Source organism: Dermochelys coriacea, chromosome 2, assembly GCF_009764565.3.
Source record: "Dermochelys coriacea isolate rDerCor1 chromosome 2, rDerCor1.pri.v4, whole genome shotgun sequence".
Classification (NCBI taxonomy): domain Eukaryota; kingdom Metazoa; phylum Chordata; order Testudines; family Dermochelyidae; genus Dermochelys; species Dermochelys coriacea.
In genome coordinates, this window is record NC_050069.1 from 84,998,986 (window position 1) to 85,020,734 (window position 21,749).

At 42.5% G+C, this 21,749-nt stretch overlaps 1 protein-coding gene across 1 annotated transcript; it reads left to right on the plus strand.

Moving 5' to 3' along the window:
* Nucleotides 1-4,712: 4,712 nt before the first annotated feature.
* Nucleotides 4,713-20,423, plus strand: TYMS (thymidylate synthetase). Its single transcript, XM_038390219.2, has 7 exons — nt 4,713-4,961; nt 6,273-6,346; nt 10,009-10,183; nt 12,100-12,201; nt 15,824-15,999; nt 18,353-18,424; nt 19,714-20,423. Exons 1-7 carry the CDS (start codon nt 4,796-4,798, stop codon nt 19,849-19,851), a joined length of 903 nt encoding a protein of 300 aa, XP_038246147.1. The 5' UTR covers nt 4,713-4,795; the 3' UTR covers nt 19,852-20,423.
* The last annotated feature ends 1,326 nt before the right edge of the window (nt 20,424-21,749 follow it).

Genomic DNA, 21,749 nt, shown 5'->3' on the forward strand with positions numbered 1-21,749 from the left:
CCTTTGTGTAAAAGGAAAAAAAGAACAACTACACACTACAGTATGTAACCAACTGAATTTTTTTGTGTTGTATGTTCACTCAGTTGGAAGATGTATCCACTATCATCTTGCATAATGACAGGTTTCAGAGTAACAGCCGTGTTAGACTGTATTCGCAAAAAGAAAAGGAGTACTTGTGGCACCTTAGAGACTAACAAATTTATTTGAGCATAAGCTTTTGTGAGCTACAGCTCACTTCATCGGATGAAGTGAGCTGTATCTCACGAAAGCTTATGCTCAAATAAATTTGTTAGTCTCTAAGGTGCCACAAGTACTCCTTTTCTTTCCACTATCATCTGTTATTCATATATGTAACACCCTTCTTTAGTCCGAAAATAAAAAAAGACAGTTTTTTAAAAAACACACTATGGTCACTAATGCACTGCACAATGCAATTGAGCACTAATGCACAATTCCCCCTCTAGACAAGAAGATCTGTGGAATATCATCCACTTCAAATCCAGCATCCTCTCCTTACAGTGAAGTACTCCAAAGTTCAGAGTACACAGAACTGTTCTATGAATAGGGTTTTAAAATGTTTGCTTACAAACAATATATTGTTTAATAAATATTGTGACATCAAGTATTCAATATTTACAGTATTTTTTTTGCATGGCAAATTAAAATCCATGCCAATTTGTATTCCTTTTAAATGAAAAATTATATGCATGTATGGAACTTTATGTGATTGTTGGTTATCACTTATGATCCCAGTCTTACAGAGACTTAAGCACATGCTCAGCTTCAACCATGTAAGTTGTCCCCATTGCCCTAAATGCTATTACTTGAATGCTTAAAATTAAGCACATGCTTAAGACTTTGCAGGACTAGGGCCTAAATCCTTTGTACACCCAGCTAAAAATTAATCAACCGAGGCTGAATGTATATGTAATACATTAATGCATGTATTCTGTTTCTTCTTCTAGTTGCTTTTACATTTATAATGTACATTAAATGGCTTTTTTCATAATTTGTGATGAACAAATTCTTCAGCTTTTTGCATAGTTTACTTGCAGTTTGCAACTAAAGTAATTTTTTAACAGGTCAATAAATATTTTCATTGGAAAAAAGTTTGTTTTGTCCATTTTACATGTTTGCTTGAACTTCATGTGTAAAATAAAATAAAAACTAAGATCCTTATGCTATAATACCCTCAGTCCTAGGCAGAGCTCCAAGTGATTTCAGTTTCATTTGCTGTGCACACCAAGAGTGGTACATATCCCAAAGAACATTTCCCCATTCTCAGCTGTATTTTTTCCTAACTCACTTTTCTTTATTTCTAAGTGCACAAAATATTAGTTTCCAATATAATAAACTGCAGCTTTTTCTTTATACCATATTCTGCTTTTTCACTCCTACTTACCTAAAAATACTTAACGATTTTAACCAACAGAAAGGCCAGGCGTTTCAAGAGTCCTCTTTATTTCCTTTATTTGACAAAATACATTGTTGGAGCAGGTGAAGTTCTCTCCAATGCAGGGCCCTATGCACCACTGAAAGGAAGTTAAGTCTTAAACATAGCTAGTACCACTAGGGGCCTAACCCTGAAAAGTGAAGAGCAGCCACAACTCCCATGTGAATTGGCATATCTCAGGACTGGCCTCTACAAAACTAATAATGAAATTTCTAAATGTTTACCCTCAAATGACTTTGTAAGGCATCACATATTAAAGCAGAAGTATTTGGGGAATATTCAACTAATCATGGTTACCTATTAACTGCCCCACACCTCCGCAATCCAGAGCATAACAGCCAACCTACTATCAACTTGGAGCAATGTGTTAGTTGCTGTAATTCTGTTCCCTCATTCCTTTTTTAGACATATGTCCAGTACACCCAGGAATTGAAAAGCTTATAATAAAGTGCTGAAAACAAAGGATATAAAGTTATTAAAATTAAAGGTACATTATTCCTTTGACAAATTATACAAGGGTTGCCAAAGTGTATAGTAAAGGGTTATACAAAGTAAATTGTTAACCAATGGCTTTTTCAACCCTGAGGCTGACTGAAAAGACCAGCTCCCTATTCTGAATTTGCTATCCATCAATTCATCTCCAAAAAAGAGTAAAAAAAGAACATACTGACAAGAAAGTGAACCACTTTTAATACCAATTAACAGTACTTAAGATATATTAAATCAATTATTTTTATAAGTATTTTTGTAAGAAAGCATGATGTGCAATGAGTGCAACAAGCTTAGCTTCCAAGAAACGTGAAGAATAGAGGGAACGGCATTGGATTGTGGATGAGAATATTCTCACAGAGATTTGTTTAATGTAATAAATTATTATTTAGGATTAGGGACACCCAGAGCATGGGGAACAGAGTTATACTTTTGGCCCTCACAACATCCTCTGGCAAAGAGTTCCACAGGCTGACTATACATTGTATGAAGAAGTATGTCCTTAGTTTGTTTTAAACTTGCTGTCTATTAATTTCATTGGGTGACTCCTGGTTCTTGTGTTATCTGAGGGGGTAAATAACACTTCTTTAGTCATTTTCTCCACACCATTCATGATTTTAAAGACATCTATCATATTCCCCCTTAGTTGTCTCTTTTCTAAGATGAACAGGCCCAGTCTTTTTAATCTCTCCTCATATGGAACCTGTTCCATACCCCTAATCATTTTTATTGCCCTTCTCTGTACTTTTCACAATTCTAATATATATTTTTTGACATGGGATGACCAGAAGTTACGCAGCATTCAAGGTGCGGATGTACCATACATTTATAGTGGCATTATATTTGCTGTCTTATTATCTATCCCTTTTCTAATGGCTCCTAACTTTCTGCTAGCTTGACTGCTGCTGCATATTGAGCAGATGTTTTCAGAGATCTATCCATGACTCCAAGAGCTTTTTCATCGGAGGCACATAATGGAGGCCGGAGGAGGCTAAGCCTCTCCAAACGTCCACTAACGCTCTCCGCCACGGTCCTGGGGAGGAGCCGTGTTGGGGCTTAGAGCTCCTCCAGGAGGCCAGGGCTCGGAGCGGCTCGGGCAGGCGGGCCAGAAGGAGCTCAGGCGGGTGGACTGGCGCTCGGGGCAGCTCCGGCCAGCCAGTTGCGGCTCCTCTGGCCATGGTGGGGGGCTTGGGGCTTCACTAGCCGTGGTGGGTGACCATGAGGGGGCGGGGCAGGAACAGAAGGGGCGGGGCCGGAGGCTAGCCTCCCAGAATGGGGTGTTCACGCACCACCCATGATCTCTTTCTTGAGTGGTAACAGCTAATTTATACCCCATCATTTTGTAGGTATAGTTGGGATTATGTTTTCTGACATGCATTACTTTGCAATACAGTGGGAGGCATCTATTTTCCTCTTTTCTTCATCTGTTTTCAATGCCCCTGTAAGACTTTCTCCTTCCCTGGCTGTCTTGCATGGTAGCATTGTCTTCCTGTGAGTTTTAAGAGAAGGGAACCTTATGACCCGTCTCTGCACTTATTTCTAGGCTTGACAGCAATTCTCCCTTTTCACGCCTCTAGATAAACCCAGTCTACTGATTACTGTACATAAGAAAGGTTTCAGAGTAGCAGCCGTGTTAGTCTGTATTCGCAAAAAGAAAAGCAGTACTTGTGGCACTTTAGAGACTAACAAATTTATTAGAGCATAAGCTTTCGTGAGCTACAGCTCACTTCATCGGAAGTGAGCTGTAGCTCACGAAAGCTTATGCACTAATAAATTTGTTAGTCTCTAAGGTGCCACAAGTACTGCTTTTCTTTGTACATAAGAAAGTGTCAGATGCTACATACTTACAGAAAGGGGACTTCGAGTGCATGACAACGTTGAAATTTCCACAGAGACCTGAAAAGATTCTTGTAACAAAAGTTATGTTTGTAAGGGAACAACAACAATGTATAACGATTGCCTCTCTAAACAGGGAGGATGTAGTTGTCCTAAACACTGTAAACAAAAGCTTATGCTCAAATAAATTTGTTAGTCTCCAAGGTGCCAGAGTACTCCTCCTAACTCTCACAGAGTGGATCAGGAAGGCACTTTGGCAGTCGCTTCCTAACCACGAGAGAGGAACCACCCCTATGAACATGTTTTATGCTGAGGATTTTAGCAAAAGTGGTAAAAACGCAAGTCTAATCGTTTTATTGAAATAAATAACGGTCATGGGCTACTGTAGATATACCTGGCTGAGCATCAATTTGAATTAACAGAAAATCCCAGGGGGAATAATCAGCGCCATCAAACTACACAGTACTCCAGTGCTACAGGAAGAATTGAATCTAAATAGGCTTCTTTTTGTTTTGTAGTTACGGGGGGGGGGGGACAGCCCCGGGCTGGGTCCAAGAGGAAACCTTCTCCTGGAGCCCCCCCCCCCGCCTTTCCTGGGCTGCTTGGCTGCGCTGGGCCCGGTACAATCACAGATTTTAAGGCCCAGGGTGATGGTCGGCTCTGCCCCCCCCAGCAGCAGCGCACTGGCCAAAGAGCGGGGCGCTGCGAGAGCCACGCGGCGGGCGCAGCCCTGGTGTCTGCGCGGGCAGGGGGCCCCGGGTACCGGAGCTATTCAGCTCGGTGCCCCGCCCCAGGGCCCGCGCTGCGGCCAGGCAGCCCAGCCCCTTTCCGCCCGGCCTGGAGCGGGGGGGGGGGGGAGGGGAGGGGAAGGAAGCGGCGGAGGGAGGGGGGCCGCCCACGGCTCCTCCCGCGCGCGCGCCCCCGCCCCCGCCCGGCCCTACGATTGGCTGGCGCCTGGCGGGCCGGGGATGGCGCCAGTTTGAAGAGCGGGCCCGCAGCCCCTCCCCCGCCCCCGCCATGTGCGCCGCGCCCGAGCAGCAGCGCCCGGCGCCCCCGCCGCACGGGGAGCTGCGGTACCTGGGGCAGGTCGAGCACATCCTGCAGCGCGGCCACCGGAAGGAGGATCGGACCGGGACCGGCACCATCTCCGCGTTCGGGCTGCAGGCGCGGTACAGCCTGAGAGGTGACGGCGCCGGCCCGGCCCCGAGTCGCTGGCGCGGCGGGGACCCCGCTCCCCGCAGCCTCCCCCTCCTTTGGGCCCCCTTCCCCATGGCCCCTCCCCCTCCCCAGACCGTCTCCATCCCGTGGGCCCCCTCCCCGTGGGCTCCCCCTCCCCAGACCTCCTCCTCCCCCCCCCATGTGCCCCTCCAGTCCCTCACCACATCCCACCGCCTTCCCCCCCCCCCCCCGGCCTGGTGCCTGGCAGACCTGCCAAGCGCTTCACATCCCCCCTGAGCTGGCTGCCAGCATCCATCTCCTCTTGTCCCCCACACCCCCCCCCCCATGGCTGCTTGCCCCACTCTTGGCCGCACCCTCCCCTCCACCTTGTCATGGCCATCTGAGGGAGTGCTGCTCAGCCCCCTCCTGTTGTCTTCTGGGTGACAGCCTCTAGCATCTTTCTTGCGGGGAGGGGAGGCCATTGTGCCACATCTTAGGGGGCAGCGCTATCTGGGCACTGGCCTTTTCCGCTGCTGCTACTGCTGAATTCTGCTCTAGTCTAGACCCCATCTTTTATAGGCAGGGGTTGGGTGGGGGTAATCCAGATGTGGGCAGGTGTAACTCCCACCTACAGGGAAGAGCCTCCAGTTGCCCTACTTCCTTACACATAAGATCCCTAAACCCTTCTGCTCCTCTCTCTCTTTTTTTTTTTTTTTTTAATTGCCCTAGGTGTGGGGTGGCTGAGTCCCCTTGCATCTGTCCCCCATAGTTGCCTTATGGAGAAAAAACCTGGATCAGGCCTGTCCTCATCTCTTGTTAACCTCCTGAGACAGTTTTACCACCACCCTGTCTAGCAGGTATCCTAGGTCTGATTTCATCTCCACGTTAGTAAAGTAGACTTGACCAGAACTTTATCAAGAGCCTCTGAATTCAACTGCATGTATACCTATTTTACCTTGCCATAGGCTCTTAACTGCACCCCATGATTGAGTTTTATGAATGATACGTTTCTAATTAAAATCTCTGTCTTTATCTGGCAATGTACTAGGCTCCAAAGACCATTTTTTTAGGAATAAGGTTAGATGCCTGTGTTCCTTGCCCCAGCAAAGCAGTAGTAGAATTTGCACTCATCATTGCATGCTTTCCTGACTGTTACAGTGCTGTACTAAGTTCTAAATGAGTGCTCCAATAAACTAGGCTCTTATTGTGATAGTACATAATGCACATGCACAACAGATCAATGTCTAAGCTTTAATACTTTTAGTATTTATAAGTGAAAAGCAATCTGTGGTATTTGATGAGTGAGAATTGACTTTGCTGCTTTGACCTTTTTCAGATCAGTTTCCTTTGCTGACGACAAAACGAGTGTTCTGGAAGGGAGTGCTGGAAGAGCTGCTATGGTTTATCAAGGTATGATGCATGGTTATGTGCATTGATAATGCTGTCTATAGAATATATCCTACTCTGGACTAGTGCATTTGAAACACTTACAGATGTTTCCATTCATACAGGGAACAAACAAGTCATGACATTCTAGTATTTTTCCAACTTATAAATAAGTCCATTATCTTCAACACATTTTGTTAATTTTGGTTAAGGTGCAAGTACAATCTGGTGGGAATGTTGGTTAAATCTTACCTTGCTTCTTTTTAGTGAAATATTCTGAAGTGTTGAAGGACTTGTGTACACTAGAAAGTTTTGCTCCTTAAACTATACTGCTGTAGTTAAAACAGGAAAACCCTATGTGAATGCTTTTATACTGATAGCTTATTCCTGTTCTGTCACCAAAATGAAATACTCTAGGATAAGACAGTCTTATACTGGTATAACTGCATCTATCCTAGGTTTTTTACCAATACAACTTTTGGCAAAAAAAAAAAAAAAATTTAAAAAAAAAATCACACTTCTAATAGACGATCACACCTCTAAGGGTATGTCTACACTACGAAATTAGGTCGATTTTATAGAAGTCGATTTTTAGAAACTGATTTTATACAGTTGATTGCATATGTCCACACTAAGCGCATTAAGTCAGCGGAGTGCGTCCTCACTACTGTGGCTAGCATCAACTTACAGAGTGGTACACTGTGGGTAGCTATCCCACAGTTCCCACAGTCTCCACAGCCCACTGGAATTCTGGGTTAAGCTCCCAATGCCGGATGGGGCAAAAACATTGTCACGGGTGGTTTTGGGTACATATTGTCAGGCCCCCTCCCTTGCTCCCTCTGTGAAAGCAATGGCAGACAATAGTTTTGTGCCTTTTTTCCTGGGTTACCTGTGCAGACGCCATACCTTGGCAAGCATGGAGCCCCCTCAGCTCACCGTCACCGTACGTCTCCTGGGTGCTGCTGGCAGATGCGGTACTGCATTGCTACACAGCAGCAGCTCCTTGCCTTCGTGGCAGACAATGCAGTAGGACTGATCGCTGTCGTACGTCTCCTGGGTACTCCTGGCAGACCTCGGCGAGGTTGATCAGGGGCGCCTGGACAGACATGGCTATTCTCCTCTTATAGAATCATAGACTCTTAAAGCACCAAATGGGTGCCAGAGACTCTAGGTCATTCTCTTTAAGTTTCGTCTCATGGAAATTCAGTCCTGCCTGGAATATTATGTGAGCTGGAGGCTTCTGCCTCAGGCTGCTCTCCCGCCGGCAGCACCGCGCGGTCGCACCGACCCCTTGCTCACATGAAGCCTGGACAGCAGTAAGGAGCAATTCGACTATAGGCTGAGCAAGTGCAGAATGGTGGTAGAATGTGTCTTTGGATGTTTTAAAAACTCGCCGGCGCTGTTTACTGACTAGGTCAGACCTCAGCGCAACCAGCATTCCCATTGTTATTGCTGTGTGCTCCATAATATCTGTGAGAGTAAGGGGGAGACATTTATGGCAGGTGGGAGGTTGAGGCGAATCGCCTGGCATCTGATTTTTCAGCAGCCAGACACCAGGTCGATAAGAAGAGCACAGCAAGGCGCGCTGCACATCAGAGAAGCTTTGAAAACCAGTTTTATGACTTACCAGGCTTTGGTGTGACAGTTGTGTGTTTCTCCTTGACGCAAACCCGCCCTCTTCGTTGATTTTTAATTCCCTGTAAGCCAACCACCCTCCCCCCTTCGAAATAAAATAACTATTGTTTTGAAACCATGCATTCTTCCTTTATTAATTTAAAAAAAAGAGATAACTGACAAGGTAGCCTGGGTGGGGTGGGGGAGAAGGGAAGGACAAGGTCACACGGCTTATTGTAGCGACACTAAAAATCACACTGTTTGAATGACAGCCTTCTGTTACTTGGGCCATCCTCTGGAGTGGAGTGGCTGGGTGCCCAGAGCCTCCCCACCCCGCGTTCCTGGGTGTCTGGGGGAGGAGGCTATGGAACATGGGGCGGAGGGTATCATAGAATATCAGGGTTGGAAGGGACCTCAGGAGATCATCTAGTCCAACCCCCTGCTCAAAGCAGGACCAATCCCCAATTTTTGCCCCAGATCCCTAAATTGCCCCCTCAAGGATTGAACTCACAACCCTGGGTTTAAGCTGGCCAATGCTCAAACCACTGAACTCTCCCTCCTACGGTTATACAGTGGATGCAGCGGGGGGTCTATGCTGTTGTTGGCTTTTCTGCAGCTCCAACAGATGCTTCATCATGTCCATTTGCTCTCCCATTAGCCTCAGCATCACATCTTGCCTCTGCTCTTCGCACTCACTTAATTCTTTCCTGGCCTCTGCCACTGAATGCCTCCATGCATTAAGCTGTGCCCTATCAGTGCGGGAGGACTGCATGAGCTTGGAAAACATGTCATTGTGAGTGCGTGTTCCCCCCTCCCCCCCCGCCTTCTAATCTGCGATAACTTCAGGGACAAAGATGATAGGGGGGAGTGTAGAAACATTCTACGCTCTACGATTCTGGGGAGACTGCATGGTCACCTGTACTGCTGAGTTCGCCACCCTGACCAAACGGGAAATGAAATTCAAAAGTTCCCAGGGCTTTTCCTGTGTACCTGGCTAGTGCATCGGAGTTCAAAGTGTTGTCCAGAGCAGTCATAATGGAGTACTCTGGGATAGCTCCTGGAGGCCAATACCGTCGATTTGCATCCATACTACCGCAAATTTGACCCAGCAAGGTTGATTTTAGCGCTACTTCCCTCATCGGAGAGGAGTACAGAAGTCAATTTTAAGAGCCCGTTAGGCTGACGGAACGGGGTTGGTTGTGTGGATGCAGTCATTTTTAAATTGACCTAACGCGGCTAAATTCGACCTAACCCTGTAGTGGAGACCAGGCTACCAAGCATAGTTTATACTGGTGTAAAAACTTGTGTAGACAAGTGCTAAGATGGTGTGTTGCCCTATTGATGTTCCCTGATGCGATTTTGAGTAGCATTTGATTAAATGCTGGTACATCGGGACTTGAAAAATCAACTTATCCAGATAACAGTTTTTTGAAGAACTTAATGCTTTTTTAAAAAGGAAGGCTTATTTTTTCAACTATAAGGGCTAGAATCTTTCAGATGTCAACCAGCACAGTGCTGTACTCTGAGACTGTAGACGTGTTTTGATAGCAGATAATATTTAAGTCTCTATTCACTTTCAGTGCTATTTTAAACTCGTGGGATTTGTTTTCTTACTCTAGGTTTTATACAAAGTGGCAGAGTAGAATATGGGAGCCTACCATCTGCTCAGTGACTAAACAGAACTTCAGACTATTTCTAATTGGCATCTCTGAAGAGCATGTAATTTAAACTTCAAGAAAACAGAAAAAGCAAGCAAGAGAGAAGGGACTGCATAAACTTTTCCCCCCACAATAACTTGTAAGCCAGTTCACGAAGGCTGACAGCAGGTGCATCACGAATAGCAGAATTGTACAGACATGGAACAAGTTTTTCTTGTTTCATCAATCAAAAAGTAAAACCCCTTGTTTGCTGAAGGGCCTGTGTACAAGCAACTGTAGGCGATCACATTTATCCTTGAACCTCCATTGGTCTACAGTATACAAAGCTAGAGATGAATTAATTAGATGACTAGAGCAGTATAATTCAATTCTCAGTAACATATTGTTTATAACATAGTTTTATTGTGTGTGTAGGGTTCAACAAATGCTAAAGAGCTCTCTGCAAAAGGAGTGAAGATTTGGGATGCCAATGCATCACGTGAATTCTTGGATAAACAAGGTTTCCCTGACAGAACAGAAGGGGATTTGGGACCAGTGTATGGTTTCCAGTGGAGACACTTTGGAGCTGAATACAAAGATATGAATACAGGTGAGGAAAGTAGATAACTTCAACAGGGGAAAACTAGAGATTTTTATCTTCCGTGCTTAGTGAGACTGACGGATACCTCACTTTCAGGAGGTTATTTATGGAGGCATGAAAAGATTATAACGAGGACATTTATAATGGTAACTGAGAACCAGAGTAAGTAGATCTTTTTGGGAGGTTATATTGAGCTTCTTGGAAAGCCTACCATTATGAAATAGGCTACTGCCTGCAATACTGCATATTTGTAGAATGGGTGAATCATAGGCAGTACACTGTTCTGCTAATGTGCTAGTATGATTACCTGTAGGTGGGAGAATATTTTGGTTTCCATGCCCATTTAATTCTTTGCCTCTGCTGAGGCTGCCAGCAAAGGTGCCAATTGTAACAGGACACTTTTTTTTTTTTTAAACTACACTAAAATCACTCATTTCAGAGAGCTGCTATTACTCATTTGTATAATTAGCACATTAATTTGTGCTGTTTACAGGAAAGTATCATTGGAAAATCATGACTCTCCCATGCTTAGGTTTCATAATAATGTTGGGGGCGGTGAACTAATGTCTTATTCAACCATCAAAAAGTATTTTCTTCATCTAAAAAGGCAAGTAAAAATATAAAGAAGAATTCCAGTACTTCACACTATATCAACCTGGGCATAATTTCTTTTTTAAACAGAGAGCACTGTTATACCAAAACAATCTCCACGTATTCATATGTTGGTATAGGACAAAGAAAAGGCAGGTAGTCAGTCTACTGGATAGCAGGCCAGTAAAAATGAACAGCACCAAGTAAACAAAATTGTTTTATGGCCCCCTGGCCTCATATATTTTATTTGTTCTTCAAATTTCTCTTGGATTAAGGTACCTTTGATTTCCCATGTAAAGGATAAGCCTTTGTTTAAAATTATATAAAAATTGATTATTTTAATTGAGGAGGTTTAACAGTTGTCATGATATGAACTAAGAGTTTGTAGCATCTTGTTCCTCATTGAAATCTGGCTTTTGTGCATTCTCAAACACAGGACTTATGGGTGATAAAAATAGCATGTTAGTTCTACTCTATTTAAACTCTGTAGGCTCTAAGACCCACTGTCAGATATACAGACAGACCTCAATTATTCTCCAAGGTCTCAGCATTCATTTAAAGTTTTTAGCTGTTGTGCTTGAGAAGAAAATGTTCAATCATGGGCTGTGTCTACACTAAGGGCACTATAGCAACAGTGCTGTTGCTATGCCACTGTAATTGCAAAGTGTGGCTGCAGACTACAGCAATGGAAGGGTTTTTTTCCATTGCTGTAGGAACTCCATCTCACCAAGCAATGGTAGCTAGGTAAACAGAAGCATTTTTTCATCAATTTAACTGTGTCTACTCTGGGGGTTAGGTTTGCATAGCTACAGCACTCAGGGGGTGTGGATTTTTCACACCTCTGAGTGCCGTAGCTATTTTCATGTACATTTTAAATGTAGACCTGGCATTGGGTTGTAAGGATGCAGACACTTATGTGAGTTTGCAGAGAGAGTGAAAGAATAGCTGAGGTGTGTATGACCCCATTTCAGCAGGTACTAACCCAACCCCAATGCCAGTGATGATGCTTTAAGGTCAACAATAACTATTTCACTTCTCAAAGCATGCAAGAAAAGAGGGGAAGGGGACACCACCTTTTCCCAAAGCTTGGAGCACTCATCTGGGGCCCCCAAAGGACTACCCAGAAGAGAGAAGGGGAAGACTCAGAAGATGTATTAAGGTGTAAGCCTTTAACAATCCCAGGTGGGATCAGAAGAGGGCACAATTAGTGTAATTTTCCTGAAAGGTGTGGGCTTGACTTTCAAAAGTATTTTTTGGGGGGCAGCTCTAAGCTATTGTCAAAACAACCTTAGGCTGTCTGACTTATTTAAATCTTGTTTGGTAACTTTCTTCAGATTACTCTGGCCAAGGAGTGGACCAGCTGCAGAATGTAATCGATACAATCAAAAACAATCCAGATGACAGAAGAATCATCATGTGTGCTTGGAATCCCAAAGGTACAGAAGTGTGTGTGTCTGTGTGTGTGTGAAGTGAATGTATTTGCACTTTACCAAGTTGCATGCTAAGCTATATCATTGGTGCTCATTTAGTCCTGAAAGTTTGCATAATTACCAGATCCTGTGTCTACAGCCAGCTTGGTGGTGGTGGTTACATTTTTGCTGCAAGAAAAGGTGAGCTTACACAACTGATATGTGATTTCATGTTCTATAAATGGTTGGGTGAATTATAACCTGGATCTCCTGTTTCTCATGACTCTCACTGATGTGAGAGGATATTCAGGCCTCAAAACATCCTATATGATTTCAAACCTTTTCTGTCTTAGTACAAATGGAAATACATGATTATCTCTGCCCTCTACATACAGTCACTATTCAGACACTTTGCATATAATAAAAAACCATTTAACTTGTTTTTTAAGGAAACTCGGAATTGAAAAATCAAGCAGCTGTTTTTTTACTGTGTATTAAATTATAGGATTATACTCAAAATTTGGGGAGAAGAGAACAAAACTTAAAAAAAAATTACAATGCTTTTTTTCGTTGTTGTTAGAATCTTTTCTAAAGAAAGGAGCCTGTTTAAGAACTTTAGGAATTAAAGGTACTCAACAGCTAGAAGAGCGGAAGATGCCAACAAGCAGCAGCCAGTTAAAAAATGATTGTTTTAGCTGTTTTCCCTGCTATAGTTAAAGAGCCACTTTCCAAAAAGGCATGCTGGGGTAAGGTTCCCATTAAAGGGCAACTGTACGGTAGGTGGAGGGTTAATAGGGATTAGGCAGGTGAAAGGAGTATGATAGCTGGACATCCACAAGGTGTCAGTTTAAGATCAACAAAGCCAAAACAGGGTTCTTAATCTTCCCTGCCAAGTCTTCCCCCTTTCCTCAGTCACAGTGGACACCATTATCTTCTGTCATTTTGCATCTTTAACTTGACCATTTCTCTAACATACAGGCTGTGTCTAAATCATGGTTTTCCTAACTGTGGTGCATCATATATTCCATCAGTTCACTTCACAGCCATTTCATTTCTTTTCTTTTCTTTTTTTTAAAGAACGTGGTACATGAACCAGTAAGTTTGGGGTCTGCTGGTCTAAATCTTGTTGATCCTTCCTGCCTAACATCTCTACATATCTTCCTTCTCTGTCCACACAGTTCACTCATCTAGTCTCCCATCATTTTGACTCCTGCAACATTCTGACCTTGACAAATACAGTCTCACCTAGCTTATATCCATTCAAAGTGCTTCTGCAAAGATCATTGTCCTAGTTTGTTTGATCATGTCACCTGCTTTTGCATCCATTCTTTCTCCATCGCCTCAGATGTAATCTACTTGCCTTTACCGTCAGGGCCCTTCACAGTCTATCCTCATGCTACCTATTGTGTCTCGTATCCTGCCAAGATGTTGACTCCCACCTCCACCTTGCCAGTGACATCAGCCTTTATCACCCGCTTGTTCAGTTTCCAAAAAAAGAACTTCCATGCTCTCTTCCATTCTGTCTCATGCATAGGAAGAGCTGCACATAAACATCTACAAAACCACTTAACTGTTGTCATTTAAATTCATCCTTAAAACTCTCCTTTGCCGTGATGGCTACAAAAATGTGAGAAGTAGGCATATTATACTAATTTAGATGGAATAAATGGGCCCCAAGAGCAAGTGGTGTTAACGTGACCCTGAAACTGTCCAACCTTAAATTTAAAGAGGTTTGGTATACAGAGACTGCAGCTTGCTTGTATCAAGGCAAACACACGATTAATCTTTTAAACCTGTTTTATTAAAGATACAGAAAAGAAGGAAAAATAGTTAAAGCATTTGAAATGTAAAGTAGTAAATAAGACTTCCATTTTAACAACATCCCTTGTTCCCTGTCCCTTTAGCTGGAGAGAGCTGTTAGAAGGAAAACCCTTGTGTTTGACAGCCTCTTTGATGGTATAACTATCCTTTTTTTGGGGAAAAGAGAAGAAGTTAGTTGAGATGGGCTGGAGCTGTTATCGCTGTTGGTAAAGTCCGATCCTGTTTCCTAGAAAACAAAACAAGACAAACACTCAAGAGGGAAGAGAAAAGAACAACAAGGATAGAAAATGCAGCTTCTGTTTCTGGTGTTGACTTTTACTTGCTAGCTTGCTCCTGGAGAAACATAGGCACAGCACATGGTTTTGTCAGCTATTCCAAGACCTGGCAAACTTATTCCAGCATCAAGCTGTTTAGGTGATTGCTTTTAGCTGCCTCTCTGGTCACAAGCATACAGCAGTGTTTCAAAATATGCAGTTTTGGCCATTGAAACCAAACTCCTTATTAGACAGAAGAAAAAAGGAAGGGGATAAGGAAAGAAATACATTGGAGAAGGAAAGTGTGTGTGCATCTCTCTCTCATGTGCGTGCGCGCACACACGCATGCATGCATGTACAAGTCTGTGGAGGTGGCGATGTCCTCTGGCTCCCACTCTTGTGTGGTCTGGTCAGGACACTTCTGAGGATCAGAATAATGAAGGCCCAATGGTGTTACAGTAAATTCCAGGTCCCAAAGCGACAACGGGGGTGGTGGACATGATCATAAAATTCGCTCCTTTCTTCTTCTTCAGCCTTTTCAGTCAGCCATCATTTTGGATTTTTCCTAAGTCATAGTCATCCCCTTGTTCTTTATTAATTATTATCATCATTTTATTATTTTCCTAAGGATCCCAAAAGGGGAGTGATGGATGGAATAGCCCATCCCCTCCTTATTTTGTCCAACAGTTGGGACTGATTTCCAACGCGAAAATTTTGACCCATTGATTTCCAGTCCCATACTCTTCTTGTTTACCAGGCATGATGTTAACATAGTCCTTGAGTTATATCAGTAGGCCTTTTTATTTGGACTAATTGTCTTTGTCTTCCTTTTTGCATCTTTTCCCATCAACATTTGTTGTAATAGGTTATTATAACATTTTTATGAACTTGCACTTTTCACACACAAGCTCACAATTAGGGTAATAATTGGGCCAATACATTTACAGCAGGTGGCAGGAGTGCTCTGGCTGCTGCTTATCATGCTGACCAATATTGTCTCATTGTTCCCATGTGCTCCCTCATTTGTCTCTATCCACCTGTTACTTTTTGTCTTGTACTCTCTGAGGTGGTGGATGTCTTCCCCCCTCCCCCCCGTGTCTGTAGTGCAATACAAATAATAAAAAATAGAGGCAGGAACTTGTTTAAGAAGGAAAACATAGGCTGAATGACTAAAGCCCTTGACACATGCTTAATTTGACTCACATAATTAGTCCTATTGATTTTATGAGATTAGTCTCATGATTAAAATTAAGCATGTGCATAAGCGTTTGTATTATCAGGGTCTAAAACTTTTTTTCCAGGGAATTTCTACATGTGATTTTCCTCTGTCCATCCAATTACTGTTAACAATAGCAGTTGCATAGTTAAGCAAGCAATATCTGGTAGTGGTAATAGCAGGATTTAAAAAGTCTTAATAGTAAAAGCAATAGAACTACAATATGTGGTTCAATATTGCTATTTGACGTATTATGCATATTTATTTCTATATACATATGTATATTTTTTCTGCTCTTTCATGGTGTCTTAATACTGGTTTTTTCCCCTCCCCCTCTTCCTGTTTTGCATCTCCTTAGATATTTCACTGATGGCTTTGCCTCCATGCCATGCTCTGTGCCAGTTTTATGTTCTAAATGGTGAACTGTCTTGCCAGTTGTATCAGAGATCTGGAGACATGGGACTTGGGGTGCCTTTCAATATTGCCAGTTATTCACTTCTCACGTATATGATTGCCCATGTCACAGGCCTGAAGGTATAGTATCCTTTTGCTTAGATATTTATAGTTTGAACAGAGGACTAAAACATTAAGTAGACTAACATTTATGTAGGAAGAATTGGAATCAACACAGCATTCAAAAGCTTAGATATGTACAAGAACGGGCTCTGTAGATGAATTGTGTTTAATGTATGTGTTAGTGGGGTGGCCTGCACTATAAGAACTCTGCAAATCTCATTGTGGTCACTTGTATCAAAGAATCTCCAAATCTTGTGGAAAAAACTTGTCAAAATGAAAATGTATCCTGACTTATTCCACCAGTTTATCTACCAAAGATCTGAGTTGAGCATTTTTCCTTCCGGTGACAATGAAAAATGCCATGGGGTCTTTTTTTTTTTTTTTGTGCTACTGTAACAGCTGTCTTCAAGGTGCTACCAACTTCAAGCCATTAGAAATGTCATAGTGTTGTTCTGGTGTTTTGTTTTTGTTTTTTTTTTTTTTTTGGACTAGACGGAGCATTAATTCTGTGGTTGCTGTCAGATTCCAATTTGCATATTGTGATCTGCCTACCTAAATTCCTGCCATGGTTTCAATTGGATATTTTTCACTTCTGACTGTAAATGGTTGTATAGTACTGCTCTTTTCTGTTAGCCACCTGTTATCTTTCACCAAAGATAGCTGCGTTCTTGTGACTTGGTAGAGCAGAGATTTGTTTAATTTAAATACATTAGTCTTCCTCAAGATTTAATAGTGATAGATTTTTGAGCCCCCTCCTGGTGCTATCTTCCATTTTTAGCACTGAGGAGAGGAGTTGCTGCTTCCATTTTTAGCACTGAGGAGAGGAGATAAAATGGGTGAGTGGAGAAAATCATGCTTTATAATAAGTAAGGACTTAGTGTAAGTTTTGTATAAAAGGCAATTAAAGTAAATGAAGTTTGATGTCTCCTCTACAATGTCATTTAACTATTACCTCTCCTCTTAAAGCAAAACACTTTTTGTGGGAGAGAGCTGCAGTAAAGAACCAACTCATAGCAGACTTGTGAATTTTTGCATAACATTAAATACTGCAATAACACTGCAGACAAATTTAGTAAATAGCTCTGCTTTTAAAATCCAGTATTTCATCACATGCTATGGCTAAGAGTACTGCAGCAAAATAGTGCAGATACTTTCAGGAGCAGTAAACTCTTAAGCACTAGACCTAAATCAATGATGGTAAGTTGTCAGGCAATTCTTAAGTCACACAAAATGCTTATCCAGGGCGTTAGGTGCCTCTGCCGTAAGTGAAAGAAATGTTAATGCAGACAAACCAACCTATCAACTTTCCCAGTTAGAAAAAGTACCAGCCCTTTTCCAAATGTGAGGATAGCTGCAATTTGTAGCATGCCATGAAGGCCAACAGATGTAAGCTATTTCAGATCAAGAGGCTGGGAAGAGAATTCCAAAGTTCAGGGCTCATTACGGAAAACATCCTGCTAGCAGCTCCGATTTAAACCGAGAAGGCTGGCTTTCAAGTGCTTCTGCATACCATAACTGTGACAATAGTGAGGCATGTTTCTCAGCTAGGCAGGTTCAAAGCCATTTTGGATGTGTCTACATTGCAGCTGGGAACATGCCTCCCAGCGTGGGCGGACAGACTTATGCTATCTCTGCTCAAGCTAGTGCACTAAAAATAGCACTGTAGCGTGGGTGGTGGCTTCAGCTAGCTGCCCGAGTCCAAGCCCATCTGAGCTCAGGTGGCTAGCCGGAGCCACTGTCTTTTCCACAATAATCATTCTGCTAGTTTTAGCATACTTGTGTGAGTCTGTCTATCTGGGCTCAGAGGCAGGCTCACAGCTGCAGGGTAGACATACCTTTTAGGGCTTTAATTTGTCAGGATAGATCATGGTGCATTGGTTTCATGTGATCCTGCAAGGAACTCCTTTTAATGAGTTGCTTCAGTTTCTTAAAAGAATTAAGTGCCACAGTATATATTACAGTAGTCTAATCTTGAGGTAGAAGCATGGATCACTGTAGCACTGTTAATTTCTAAGAAATACTTGCAACCTATCACTTTGAGGTAGATGGAGAAAACTATTTCTCACTACCCCCATCTCCTTCCATTTGTGTTAACAGATAAATATGAGTGCTCAGTTGCTATATCTGTTGCAAAATCTTTGTTGTAGAACTTCATACTCTGCTTAGAGTAGCTTAAAATAATGATCGGTTACTTTAGGGAAGGACAATATTTGAACTTGTAAGACAATGGCTTATCAAGACAATCTGGTGCAGGAGCTACACTTCAGCAACAGAGGTGCTGGGAACCTCTGGCACAAGCATTGCAAGGTCATACAGTCCTGAAATGTGCTACCTTGTTTGTCTGAACACTTTTTTCCCTCTTTTTCTTCAGCCTGGTGAATTCATACACACACTAGGAGATGCTCATATATATCTGAATCATGTTGAACCTTTGAAAATTCAAGTAAGTATCCATGGTAACTGGAGCCTGGCTGTCCTTTTGATATACATCTACCACAACTGGTTATTAACGGCATTTTGGGCTGTGTAAGTAGGAGCATTGCCAGCAGATCAAGGGACGTGATCATTCCTCTCTATTCGGCTTTGGTGAGGCCTCATCTGGAGTACTGTGTCCAATTTTGGGCCCCACGCTCAAGAAGGAATGTGGAAAAATTGGAAAGACTCCAGTGGAGGGCAACAAAAATGATTAGGGGACTAGAACACATGACTTATGAGAGGCTGAGGGTACTGGGATTGTTTAGTCTGCAGAAGAGAAGAATGAGGGCAGCAGGATTTGATAGCTGCTTTCAACTACCTGAAAGGGGATTCCAAAGAGGATGGATCTAGACTGTTCTCAGTGGTAGCAGATGACAGAACAAGGAGTGGTGGTCTCAAGTTGCAGTGGGAGAGGTTTAGGTTTGATGTTAGGGAAAAACTTTTTCACTAGGAGTGTAGTGAAGCACTGGAATGGGTTACCTAGGGAGGTGGTGGAATCTCCTTCCTTAAAAGTTTTTAAGGTCAGGCTTAATAAAGCCCTGGCTGGGATGATTTAGTTGGGGATTGGTCCCGCTTTGAGCAGGGGGTTGGACTAGATGATCTCTTGAGGTCCCTTCCAATCCTGGTATTCTAGGATTCTATTAACTCATAGTAATCATGCATTTTTTAGATCTGAAACTGTGGAGACCTTTCATTGTAAATACTATCTTAATTTGCATAGCTGATCCTCTGATTTCTTCTCCAATACTCCCCTTTACCTGAGTTCAACTCTGGTTACAAGTGACAACACTGTAGAATTTTGACTAACTTGGACCAAAAGAGTGGTTATCTCTCTGCAAGTCAAAGATACGAGAATTTGTACTCTAATCTATCATTGTTACAAAATATTAGTGTCCTTACAATTGTCTTATCAATTAAACTGTAACTAACTGACTAAATGAATAAAGTGCACTTTGATGCATTATCCTTACTTATGTATATACAGTCAGTTTGCAAACCAGTAATTAGTGGGTATTCTGCTGAATGATAAGGCCCTATGCTACTTTTTTTTTGGGGTCTCTGACAGACTTGTTCACTTCATATCAATCTTTCCACCTTCGTCACACAAATATCTACATACTATGACAGGACTGAGAATGTTACGGCAGGTGAGATCTACCTAACCAAAAGAGCTGTCTAAGTAGTCAATTTTCACTGTGCACTGTTCTTTACATTTGTACAAGATTAGCACTCAAAAATCAAACTCTTTAATTTCAGCTTCAGAGGGAACCACGTCCTTTCCCAAAACTCAAAATTCTTCGTAAAATTGAAAACATCAGTGACTTCAAAGCAGATGACTTTCAGATTGAAGACTATAACCCACATCCAGCTATTAAAATGGAGATGGCTGTTTAATGCACTTAACTTTTTTAAACATGATATGAGTCTGTTTCATAAGTATGTTACCTTGTCTATACTTAAGCTCAGTGTGGTGCTCTTAAATGTTGCTAAAACAGTTACATCACTTTGAAAGGGATCCTGCTCTAAAAGATGGACTGTTCAGAAGCAGGTCAACAGCTATGAAGTAGCTAATGAAAAATGTATATTAATGAAAGTGGCTTGCCTTTGTGCAGGAGGTGTCATTGAACTAAATCTTGGTGTAAAAGAAAAAATTAGCACTCTGTTTACGAGCCAGTCTTTGAATACAACGGTCTCTAGGGGAAGGTGACTCTGGGTTGTACATTTCTACTGTCTATACATCATTCATAAATTGGCTGGAGCCCCCTCAATTGTTACTGGGTTTAAGTTAATATTTCAAGCTTTTTCTTGCTTGGCACTGTAGCCTGAGCAGTGAGAAGTGTTTAGTCTTGTTCTGAATTAGTTACTTACCCTTATATATTAAGTATTCAAACAAAATAAGTGTTATAGCAGTGGATTTTTTTTAAGCTTGAGAAGAACGTTTAATAAACTTGTATAAATATTTTCAATAGTGGTTTAGAAAGCGTGTTGTATCTAAGGCCTGGAATTGAATTTGTGCTTGTAACACTAGTATCAAGAAGACCAAGGTAACTTTCAGAGGATTTTGAGATTTCAAAGTTTTGGCTTTGTTCAATTTCAGAAAAATAATCAAAACATGAACTCTCCTACTTGGAACAGGTTTCAGAGTAGCAGCCGTGTTAGTCTGTATTCGCAAAAAGAAAAGGAGTACTTATGGCACCTTAGACTAACATTTTATTAGAGCATAAGCTTTCATGAGCTACAGCTCACTTCATCGGATGCATTTGGTGGAAAAAACAGAGGAGAGACTTATATACACACACACAGAGAACATGAAACAATGGGTTTATCATACACACTGTAAGGAGAGTGAGCACTTAAGATAAGCCATCACCAGCAGCGGGGGGGGGGGGGAGGAGGAAAACCTTTCATGGTGACAAGCAAGGTAGGCTAATTCCAGCAGTTAACAAGAATATCAGAGGAACAGTGGGGGGTGGGGTGGGAGGGAGAAATACCAGGGGGAAATAGTTTTACTTTGTGTAATGACTCTTGAGAAATTCCACCATGATTTCAACAATTTCCATCCCACCATCAACCTCAGCCTGGACCAGTCCACACAAGAGATCCACTTCCTGGACACTACGGTGCTAATAAGCGATGGTCACATAAACACCACCCTATATCGGAAACCTACCGACTGCTATTCCTACCTCCATGCCTCTAGCTTTCATCCAGATCATACCACTCGATCCATTGTCTACAGCCAAGCACTACAATATAACCGCATTTGCTCCAACCCCTCAAACACCTACAAGATCTCTATCATGCATTCCGACAACTACAATACCCACCTGCTGAAGTGAAGAAACAGATAGACAGAGCCAGAAGAGTACCCAGAAGTCACCTACTACAGGACAGGCCCAACAAAGAAAATAACAGAACGCCACTAGCCTTCACCTTCAGCCCCCAACTAAAACCTCTCCAACGCATCATCAAGGATCTACAACCTATCCTGAAGGATGACCCATCACTCTCACAGATCTTGGGAAACAGACGACTCCTTGCTTACAGACAGCCCCCCAATCTGAAGCAAATACCAGCAACCACACAACAGAACCACTAACCCAGGAACCTATCCTTGCAACAAAGCCCGTTGCCAACTCTGTCCACATATCTATTCAGGGGATACCATCATAGGGCCTAATCACATCAGCCACACTATCAGAGGCTCGTTCACCTGCGCATCTACCAATGTGATATATGCCATCATGTGCCAGCAATGCCCCTCTGCCATGTACATTGGTCAAACTGGACAG